General features: G+C 30.2%; 1 protein-coding gene across 1 annotated transcript; it reads left to right on the top strand.

Annotated features, from left to right (window-relative positions):
• The first annotated feature begins 2,392 nt into the window (after positions 1-2,392).
• LOC117180820 (leucine-rich repeat-containing protein 15-like) lies at positions 2,393-8,664 on the top strand. The gene is made up of 2 exons (XM_033373340.1): positions 2,393-2,434; positions 6,885-8,664. Exon 2 carries the CDS (start codon positions 6,902-6,904, stop codon positions 8,366-8,368), a length of 1,467 nt encoding a protein of 488 aa, XP_033229231.1. The 5' UTR covers positions 2,393-2,434; positions 6,885-6,901; the 3' UTR covers positions 8,369-8,664.
• The last annotated feature ends 3,665 nt before the right edge of the window (positions 8,665-12,329 follow it).

The following is a 12,329-nucleotide window of genomic DNA, read 5'->3' on the forward strand; positions in this document are numbered from 1 at the left end:
AATTAAACACAATGTTGGCAGTAATGTTTAAATCTAAATAATAAAGCATGATCTTTTGCTCTAATTGAACATACAGTATACTGGATTTTAAGTGGATTTTTTCAAAGTTTTTTTAAATTAAATTCAATTTAGCGAAAATCAAGACACCTAACCTAACAGCAGCGGTACTCAATAGTTCTTAATATTTCACAGGATTTGGTTGCATCAAAGAACATTCAATTTTCACGCATTCTGTTTTACTATAGATGTATATTAATTTCACAAGATGATGGTATATTTAATTTACTAGAAGTATATGCATATTGCTTCCAATACATTGATAGTAAAATCGCTATATAAATTTCTGAGTGTAAAATTAACACTCTGAAAACCCATAAAGAAGTAGAATTTTTCACATTCGTCAAGGGTCATAGACAAACCTATCAAATGAATCATTATTTTCTCGTGCTATTTTGTCAGAAATTTACGATCCCTTCATTAGATAAAAAAATTATACGCATTTTATAAACGGAAAAACTTGCTCTTTCATTTTTGTTGAAGTCTATATCAAATTCAGTGTAATCGGGTAGCACTACATTTTATCCGCGCATGCGCAATGCGCCTTTCTATATACTGCTATATTTGAGGCGTGTGTGATAAATTTATTTATTAGATAAATATTACCGTTTTTATTTAATTAAATAACTTTGGTTTTTCATTTGAGCACGGCCATAACTAAATGTACAAGATTGATTAACGTAACATTTTTAATGTGGGTGTGTGATAATATTCTTCAGTGCTATTTTTTATAATTTGGTAATAGCTTTAATTGTTTGAAAATGTATGTTTTTTCATAGAAATTGAATTTTTCATCTTCGCACACGACTACAATAAAATATATTGGTCCAATTAACATAAATTTTAGAATATAACTGTGTGGCAATATTCACTCGTGCTGTTTTTCAGAATTTGGTAATCTGTTTAGTTTGGTTATATTTGTTTCATATTTTATCATAAACCAAATTCTGTTATTCCAAATAACATACAATTTTATCTATGTGTCTAAGGTTCTGTTCTCAAGTAAAGTTTTGCAAAAATTTATTATATCTTTAATAGTTCAAGTCATTTTGTTTAGTTTATCATGACAAGAATTTAATTTTCATCTTCGCGCGCGGGTGCAGCCAAAGTTCTGGTTACCATAAAATTTCAACTGCAAGTATGCAGTATAGTTTTCGAGTACATTGTTTAGAAAATTTATAATAATATCAACAGTTTGTAAATTTGTATACACTTCATAAAATAAAATTGATTTATTGATTTTAGTGTATACTCGTATCACAAAATTCTGGCTATTCTTATATTGAAATTTTGATACGAAAAGCCTTTTTTCCCAAGTCCAAGTCGAAATCTGAGTTACAATTTAATTTAAAAATTGAAGTTCTTCACGAGGATTATTTCTATAACTATTTAATTTATAATATTTTGTATATATTTTTCAAACAGTAGTAAAATCCAACAAAAAAGATTAATTTATTACAAGTATTGAAAAATAAAATTTTTAAACGTAGTTTTAGAATTTAAATTTAATTAAAAAATTAGAAAAATTATTTTTAAAAAATGTTGAATTACACAAATGGAAAAAATTGAATTCTTAAAGAGTTAATGGTTTTGATAAACGAAATGATGGAGACGGCTATTAAAAAATGTATTTTTTAATTCTTGCATTCAATTAATGTTATTTTTTGTTTATTTTTCTTGGCCACTTTGACTTCACAGATTCATTAAATTGCAATCGATCAAGTTTTTACATACATTAAAACTTTTGTGGCATTTTAGTGTTTATCTGATAAACATTTAGTCTACATTGTTAGTTGCAGTTCAAATATAATATAAAATACTAAAATTAAACAAGTGATGTTAAAAAATATATGTAGATTAATTTTGCAATTTTTAATGATTAAGGTATTCGGAAATAATATATTGATGGACAAAATCATCTTAACACTCACAACAGTGTTTGATTCAAATAAACAACATTCTGAGTACAGGAAGTATAAAATTTGAATTAAGACGAAAATCGTATGGGTTTGGGCATTAATAATAAAATGTAATGTATGTTATTTTGTTTAGTATTCGCATGACTGTACTACATACATAACAATTAAATTAAGTTCAGCATATAGAATCAATTCCAAATAGTCACGAAAATACTGCTAGCTTGAAAAAGCATAGGTTTCTATCTGTAAGGACAGAATGCAGATAACCCGTTAGTCTTAAAATAATCTTACTGAAAGAGAAGTACTGTTGTTTCGTCTGTAGATAAGTATATCAGAAGTTATATTATATCACATGTCATACGAAGTCAAGAAACTTTCTTCTTATAAAATGAATTCAGAGAGACTGCATCGCATATACAATTTACTATTCAGTCAAGTGAGAGCTCTTCGCGAACTGGGTGAGTCAAATCTAATTCCGCACTTTGGGTATTTTTGATAATCGCATTATACAGCGATGTGTTTCTTTTAAGCAATATCTAATGAATATTCTTATCTTAATTTTCTAATTTTTTGCTCGTAGATGTTTTGTAACCTAGCGATTTGCTTCCTCATATATAAAACTTCTATGATATGATTAAATAATTTATTTAAATTAATATTTTCATTCAAAAATATCACTAATTAAAACAAAATTCTTACTTTTTCTTCACAGTCGAATGTGTTAGTAGTAAAAATCATAATCGATTCGATTTTGTGACAGGAATATTGTTTTCAAATATACGAACGTTAAGTTGCCAAAGTTTTAATCGTTATTTTAATAAAAACTGATTTTTTTATTCTTGAATATTCTAACTGAACACATTTTTCATTCTTTATTCAAGTTTCCTAATAATAAGAAATAGGCAAAATGGCTACTCATTTGTTTAAAGTATCATCAAGAAATTATAAAAATTGTCGTCAAAGACAAGAGTTTCCAAAATCTATAAAAATTTTATGTTTAATTTTTTTTTAAAGCGCTGTGTCCATTTAGCGATATTCAAGGACAACACAAATTCTCTGAATTTTCAGATATTGTGGAGACCCGGAAAGCTCAACATACATAGTGCAGTAGTACACAAATGCGGATACGGATATTTGTTTAAATATCAGATTTAGATATATGATAGCGGGAATGAAATGAAATATATTTGTTTAAAAAATTAAAAATCAGTACCGCTATACAAAAATTTATCTCCGAGGAGCAGAAATGGTTATTTGATCCAAATAATAACTCAAACTTTCACAATTTGGCGTTGGTGTATTTAGAAAAAAAGTGGAACAAAAGCGAATTCACTAAGCTGTGATATTATTGCATTTTACTGAAAGATAAGAAAATTAGATTAATTTATAATGTTAAAAAATGTAATCATTAATAGAAAAACATGTATTTAATCATTGCATGAATTATTCCTTTTGAAGAAGCAAATAAGGCAGCAAATAAGCAAATTGTTTAGTGAGAATACATCTTTGGAAGATGTATTAGAGTACAATAAAGTACGTTTAGGTACTGCATTTTGGTAGGAACTTCACTGAAAATTATTTTATCTTTTTTCTGAACCTCGACATTTTTTGAACGTTCAAACTTTGTTTATACATAAAATATCGATCTCAAACTTTAAGAAATGCAAGAGCCGAAAGAAAACTACGTTTAAGTACAAATCTTAATAATAATAGATGTAAAAACAGAATATTTCAACTATCAATTCCATCGGCATCAGGCGGTAACGTTGTATACGAAAATACGAACCCTGGCGGCCACTAAACGAGGCTCTAGAGGGTTCGTGTTTACGTGTGCAACGTTACCGGCTGATCCCGATGGAATTGATTGTTGAAAATTTTTTTTTACATCTTTTATTATTAAGCTTTGTTCTTCAGGGTAGTTTTCTTTCGGCTCTTGCATTTTTCAAAGTTTAAGACCGATATTTTATGTATAAAAAAAGTTTGAACGTGCATAAAATGTTAAGGTTCAGAAAAAAGATGAAATAATTTTCATTGAAGTTCCTACCAAAATGCAGTACCTAAACGTATTTAATTGTACTCTAATACATGTTCCAAAGTTTCAGCTAGATATTTTATTTACCAAAAAAGTTCTTAGGTTCAAAAAAACATCGAGTAAACTGAAAAAGTGTGTTCGATAATATAGGTATTTAACTGTGTCACATGCCCGCTGTTGCAATATATTTTATATATAAAGGAAATAAATCAACCTCAGGCTTAACACTTTTATATGCATTTGTACACCTTTTTGATCAGAAACAATTCTCAGTGAAATAACACATAAAATGATTAAAATAATATCTAAATATCTCTAAATACAGACAGGAAAATTTATTCAAAATAACGTTTTATTTAAATAATAATCTTGTCGAAACCATAACAAAGAAATATTACACATATAATTCTTAAAAAATAAAGGGAAGTACAAAAATTCTTTGTACTATATTTTTCGACCGTGTGGAAAAATTGTGGTGTAACAGAATAATAATGTGTCTCTTTTAAATTTTGCTAGATACAATTTTCTACTCGCATATTGCGCTTTACTTTCGAAGATAATGCAGAAGCTAACAAAATGAAAAGTAAAGACTAATTATTAATTAAAAGTACAAATACAAGCTAAATCGTTTAAATTAATTTAAATTTACTAACACGCTTCAACTATTAATTACATGAAATTACTTACTTCATATACCCGGGTAGAAAGATACCTACTTGGCCCAATAAAAGTCGGACACTAGTCGGGGGCTAGTCGGAGAACATTTTAGACAATATTCCTAGTCGGGGACTGGTCGGTGGCTAGTTGGTTTCTTTTTGGTGAACGTTTAAAGTCGGGGCCTGGTCGGGGACTAGTTAAATTACTTTAAAAACTTAATATTGACTTTGTCTTTTTTAGAATTTAAATTCTACACTCTATTTACTATTAATCTTCGCCGCTGAGTGGTAGTGTCGATCTTTTCTAACCCCAATTTCAATGTGGTTTAGCCGAAAAATAATAATATTGAAATAGCAGGGGAACAATTGAATATTTGTGAAGTTAGGTTCATTCTTATGGTTAGTGTATGACAGTTAAATTAATTCGATTTCGATAGCATATGAGTTTTACAGTCATTGATTGAGAATGTCTAATCTTAATACTTTTTTGTATAAAAGACTTTAAAACGAGAGCTCGATTTCTAGTCTGAACTATCCAAACTCCTAATTTACTTCACGCAAGAATTTTCAACATTTCAAATAAGAAATACTTCCCATCTATGATCATAGCTCTATATTTTATACAAAAATTTGGAAACAGCGAAAAATATCCAATTCTTGTTCTTTTTTTTAAGTAAAACAGAAAAATTGCATTTTGAGGTTAGGAATTGTATCACACACCTATGCGGTAAAATTTCTATCTAATTTAACAAAATGAAGTATAATATTGATTCTTGAGCTATGTAGACGTTATTCTATTTGTTTTGGAAAGTAAAATGCCGTTTTGAAACAATAATAATTTTTGTTCTCACAAAAAATGTCTTATTAAAAATATTTTTGTCTTTAAATCATTGTTTTATAAAAATACATACAACATGCTAGTGAAGTAGAATATAGTAGTTGATACACTCTGATTTTGGAAATCTTAAAGTCGACACTATTTTTTTGGGACAGACGTGTCATTGTACGGACCGCACAAGTACCCGACTAGACCCCAACTGGGATAAGTCGGGTCGGCTGGCCAGCCCCTGACTAATTCCTTGGGACGGAACTGGTCGGGGACACTAATCAGTAGTCCCGACTAGACCCCGATTAAAGTGGGACCAACTGGTCAGATACCCGAGCAGCCCTACCTTTGCATCTTCTACACGCGTACACATTGGTATATTTTAAATTAACGATGATCTACTGTCGTGAGGTATCTCCTTCATATTTAAATAATGATAATGATAATAATATAAAAGCAAAATGAAAATTTTGTATACAAGTTCGAACTAATGGAATGATCCAATTTGATTTTTTTTTTAGATTGTATTTCGTACAATTTATAAGAGTTTATTTCACTTGAATTTGAGTATATTCAAAAGAATTACAAAAAAATTGAAGTGAAATAAAGATGACTTGCAAAAAAAAAAGAAAATTACAGAATAGCTGTTAGCTGTTGAACAGAATATTATAAAGTTCGTATACTCTCCAAATTTAAAATAAGCAAGGATTATACTGATTTTTCAGTAAATTTGACTATTTTATTTGAGAAAAAGTCCTTGGCAACATGTACCGAAATTACGGTACAAGTAGCTGGATTTTTTCGTTCAAATACCCGGAGATGGAAAAGAGGCTATTTGTACCGTAATTTCGGTTCGTATAGCTGGATCCTTATTAGGGTAGTCAAAAAAGACCTAATTTTTTTTCTCAATTGACAACCCTACAAAGTATTTATATAAGTATCAAAATGACTCCTAATTTTTGGAAAAATAAAAATAAAATTATTGTTCCCTCGAGTCAATTTTTTAAAATAAAATGTTCATTTTAATTTGATAATAACTTTTTCTTTTTTTTTCAAACCGCAGTTTGAGGAACAACTAAATATTTTTCTGAATTCTGCCAAAACTCAGAAGATTGTATTTTTCTCAAAAGAGTATACTGAACGCAATGCTAAACTCAAAATATACAAACAGCAATGCTTAAAATAAAGCAAAGATTTTATTTTAAAGTACCAACCAAAAACTGGACTTCCAAAATTATTTCAAAAATTAATTAGAATTCTCTACAAAATGTAAATAATTTAAATATTCAAAGCAGAGTTTTTGTACCTCTGATTTGCACTAAGACTCAAATACATATGCTTAGAAGAATTTTTAGAATTATTCCATAAGTAAATCAGCCATATATTTTTTTCAGATAAGTATCTTGTAAAAATGAAAACATTCATCCTCTTTATGATGTTAATTGACTATATCAATGGGTCTCCATATTCTTTTGGAGAATTTCAACGACATACAACAACGGATTCGTACGCATCATCAAAATCTGATACAAACATTTTTGCCATACTCACCGGACTTTGTGAAGAAACGGAAGACAATATATCCCTTAATTTATCATACACAGGATTACAAAGAATCCATGAAAAATTCATAAATAATTCACACATAACCTGTTTGAATCTTTCAAACAACAATATTATTTATGTTTCACCTACTGCTTTCGAATTACTTCCAAATTTGACTTACTTGAATCTTGCTAATAATAGAGTATCTGTACCTGCATTTCGTCTTAGTGTCAAAAATAGTAAATTAAAAACACTTGTCCTGGACAATAATCATTTTGGAGACCAGAATTCGATCTTTAACTTCCACGATACGTTTTCCAATATAGAGCACCTTTATCTTCGTCAAAATAGTTTAAACAGTTTTTCCAACACCAATATATTTTTGAATCTACGACATTTATACTTATCAGACAACATTATAAGTTCTGTAGATAAAATCATTGGTGAAATTCCTCGTTCAACACTAACTTATCTTTATTTGGAAAGAAATTCTATACGTCATGTCAATGGGACAACTCTGTACAATTTAGAATATTTGGCATTAGATGGAAACCGAATTGAAAGTTTATGTAATCAGTATTGTCATAACTCATGGTTATCTTTGAATCGAATGACTAAATTAAAACATCTTTCTTTGTCAGGTAATCAGATAACTGAAATTGAATCAGATTCTTTTCTTGAAACAAGCAATTTGATTACTTTAGATCTTTCTAACAATCGCATCACAACAATTAGAAAGGATACACTTAAACCATTAACTATGCTTGAAGTCTTATCTCTCAGTGGTAACCGTTTGACGACTTTCCCTGAGTTTTTTCCACTAATAAATATTCAAAATTTCACTTTAGTAAACAATAATCTAGCAAGCATCCCTACTGAACTGTTTTCAGATTTTCGAGTTTTAAAGTATTTGTCATTGAGTAATAATTACATATCAAATGTGGAAAAACGTGCCTTCTTAAATCTAATCTCTTTGGAAGAACTAGATTTATCGAATAATAGAATTGAAAATCTTCCGGAAGAATGGATGACACCACAAAATAGGATCCGAAATTTGAATCTCGAAGACAACTATTTTACAGATTTTAAAAACTTATCTCTCGAAAATGCAGAATCTTTGGAAAATATCTTTCTTCAAAGAAATGCAATTGAGGTTTTGAATGTGGCATCTTTTTTAAACGTTTCGGAATATGTGTCAATTCATATCGAAGATCAATCTAAAAGGCGACTGTCCAATACAAAAAAAGATGGCTCAAGTTCTGATAGTACTACATTTTCTTATGAATATGCAACATCTAATATAAACTATAGATATGATGATTATTATAATTAATCAAGTGATGTTAATTACCGTTTCAGAAATTTATCACGCAACAAATAAAAGCACTGGTTACATTACTCAAAGACGTGTTAATCGGAAATGCAGAATATTTAGAAAATATTTTTTCTTGAATAAATTCAATTAAGATTTAAAAGATAGAATCAGTTTTATATCTTTCGGAATATGAGTCCATTAAGTTCTGAAATAATCGATATAAATAAGTATTACGATAAGTTTAGTTCTATTTTCTGTCTAGTTGAATATTACCTCATGTTATTTTATTTTTACGTATTGTAGACAATACAAAATGGTACAATACAAAGGTCAGCTTAAAAAAAAAGAAAAGAAGAGTTTATTAATATCCTTACCAAATTTTAATGTATATGATTACATAAAAAAAAGTCCTCTCTATTTATAGAATTAAAATAGAATGAGAGAAATAATATCTCTGCCAAACTAAACATATCAGAGAATCTTCATAATGAATTTAATTAAAAGAATAGATTAGCGCTTTAAGAATAGAAAAAAATTGCGGCGAAAGATGAATTTTGAACAAAATAAGTGACAAATATTTTTATTATCATTCAACAATAGTTTAATTCAACCCAAGAATACTAATTCTCAACAAACTAGTTCGATCATCAACCAAAACAGATTAATTTTCCAACAAAAAGGCTACTTTTTTACAAAATGGCTTCATTTTCAATTAAAAAATATGTCAATTTTTCAGCAAAAATAGAATAATTACATTTTCAGTTACAAAATTTAATTTTCAACCGAAGAAAAACGAATTCTTAACAAAATTGTTAAATTTTCAACCAAATAAGCTTATTTTTCACTAAAATGAGGAATCTTCGACCATAACAATTAATTTTTTAACCCAGTAGTTCAATTTCAAACTAAAGAGATGAGTTTTAAATAGAAAGGTGAAATTTCAACCAACGAGATTACTTTTCTACCAAAAAATGAATTCATAACAAAATACATTAATTTTGAATCAAATAGTATATTTTCTATCACGTGGATTACATTATTGCGCAAAAAATCAAATTTTTAAGCAAATAGACAAATTTTCAACCATAAATATGAAATACATTTTGTTTAGTACAAAATTTATTGCATATTTGTGGTTGAAAATTTTGTCTATTTGCTTACAAATTTTTCAAAAATATCAATTTTTTACAAAATAGTTCAACTTTTACACACAAAAATGAATTATAAACTAAAATGATGAATCTTGAACCACAAAAATGAATTTTTAATACAGAAGATTAAATTTCAACCAAAAAGGTCGAATATTCAACTAAATATAAATTTTAACCAAAAATAGAATTTGTAAAATGATTTGATGAAACAAATCAATCCTTTCTTCGACCGTTGATATTTATTGATTTCAAATTATTTATGTCTTACGGTCCGTAAGACATAAATAATTTGAAATCAATAAATAGAATTTGGTTTTAAAAAATAAATTTACGATAGAAAATGCATTTTTATAAAAAAAATATGAATTTTCTACGATAGAAAATGCATTTTTAACAATGAATTCGTATATTGAACTTAATATTTTCATTTCTGAACAAATAGTTAAATTCTCAACCCAAAAAGACGAATTTTCAAGAAAACAGTTGAATTTTCTACCAAAAAGAATGACTTTTTAACAAAATTGTTGAATTTTCAAGAAAATAAACTAACTTCAATTTAAGTTTATCGTAAAGTCCCTGATTCTTTTAGGTTTTCCCTGACATTTACTGACTTTTCCTAAATTTACAGAATTTTCTGACCTGTAGAAACCTGGATATTAAAGCTTCATGCGTTAAGAGAATATTCTTTCATTCGTGGATCTAGAAAGAAAAGGCTCGAATACCTTTTTTAGAAAGACAGCAGTTTCAAAGGAGAGTTAAGCGGGGGCTGTTGTGATAGGCAATGGGGAGGACGAATCCTAGGAGCCAGGTTGCGAGTCGTTATCGTAGATAATTAATTCTAAGAGCTAGTATTAACGGAAGTGCCAGCTCTCGTCTAGAAGAGAAAGAGATGGATCGCCACGAGGGCAATTTTCGCTTTCGACGATTGCAGCGGGGGAACGGAAGTACCTACCTTACACTGCCAGATCCCGCAGTAGTCCCGCCCTTTTTACTGTTGCTTCTCGAGTTGAATTAAATAGCTAACCGCTCCTTCGACATCCCTTGCTACTTCTGTGACGTCATTCTCACCACTCGTTTTATACTCCTTGAGACGAGCAAACTGGAACGTCTCACTTCAAGCACTCACTTGGAAATTTTTAATTTAAGCCTCCTTGCGAAACCACTCGTTCATTTTCCAGCCATCAAAAAAGTACATTCAGTGCCAGCGACGAGAGTGAGTCCATCTGATTTTTGATGAAAAGTTCTATTAATGCTAAATCCATGTGAGCTATCAACATTTTCTATAAAATGCGCCTATCGGAGGATGTCTATTTTCTAATAATAGATTGCTAATAACCGATGCAATGTAGTTCATGCGCGTTCATTATACGAGTAAAATGCGGCAGACAGGATACTTTCGTGTTCAAGAAGATTAAAGCTATCGATACAGGGTCTCAAAACTTGATTGAGAGTAAAACATCGCTGCGAAGTACGTGGTATATCCAAAAAGTTCGTGCACTCATTTTTCTTCAAAAGGTGGTAGGGATCAGTAGAGGAATTGTTTTCACTATTTTTAAAGACAATTTGAACATGCGAAAAGTATACTGATTGTGCGGCAATTTTGGTCAAATCACAACATCTTCACATTGGATCATCCCTTCTATTCGCCGGATCTAGCTCCGTGTAACTTCTTCCTGTTCCCCAATGTGAAATTTAATATTCGGGGTACTTATTTCTTTGATGTCGCAAGCATCAAACTTTTTACGACGAGCTGCCTGAACAACCGTGAAGAAAAAGACATGCAAAATTGTTTTTAAGAGTGGGAGAAACGTTGGGATTAATGTATCATTGCTGTGGGGAATACTCTGAAGGTAATACCATTTCTGTAACCGAAAGAAAGCGCTCTATTTTTTAATAGACTCAGTGCACGAACTTCTTGGACAGACCACGTACTATCGATCTATGCACTGCTGGTATTGTTATTATTATTACAGCATTAAGCCATTTCTCTTTCAGAGTAGGCGTGACTCACTCGGTAGGGGAAAGGAGTAGTGTGTGGAAGGGATAGAGAATTTTCAGATTGATCCAGAATTCTCGTGTTATTTAAGTAAATAACACGTTCGTTCCGCAACACTGCTCCGACCCAGGTTACTGATCAATCTCTCTAGCAATCATCCCAAGCGAAGAACCCCACGAAGTCGTTATGTAAGGTTCCCCACTTGGGTCCATGAGTGGCCAAGGTCTTTTGTTTCAGGCGTCATTCACTCTACTGACACTCTTTTTATTAACTATTTGCCGCCATATTTTCCTGGCATGGCATATTTCTCTAGCTTCTTTTATGTCCATGAATTTTTTCGTGCAGGATCTTGTGTTTCTGTGACTTCTTATGTCTCTTCTAACTAGGGTCTCATTCACACATTCTAACCATTCTTTCCGCGGTCTACCTCTGGGCACGCTGCTTACTTACTTTGTCCATCAGGGTTTTTCCGCATATTATGCGCATGAATCTCATGTCAAGTGCGTTAATTTTACTCTTATCTTTTTCTTGATAAGCCCATTTCTCGCTACCGTATAGTACGTTCGGTACTGCTTCCTTCAAAGTCGTTTTGTATTTTCATCTCTTCTTCTGCTCTAATTGTATCTTTACTTTTCTTAACTAATCGTTTGAGTATTCTGTTTTCATGTCTATAATCATTTCTACGTCTATTCCTTTTCTCATTGCTAAGACCTGTGAGGTTCAAAGTTCTCTTGTACGCTTCTCTCTTTGCTTTTTAGGCAGCCTGAATTTCATCATTCCACCACGCATCACCAGATATTCTTCCTACAACTGCGGTACCACAAACTTCGAT

This window comes from Belonocnema kinseyi, chromosome 9 (genome assembly GCF_010883055.1).
Source record: "Belonocnema kinseyi isolate 2016_QV_RU_SX_M_011 chromosome 9, B_treatae_v1, whole genome shotgun sequence".
NCBI classification, from domain to species: Eukaryota; Metazoa; Arthropoda; class Insecta; order Hymenoptera; family Cynipidae; genus Belonocnema; species Belonocnema kinseyi.

Coding starts and splice junctions, on each gene's coding strand:
- LOC117180820 (XM_033373340.1), top strand. CDS start 6,902: ATGAAAACATTCATCCTCTTTATGATGTTAATTGACTATATCAATGGG.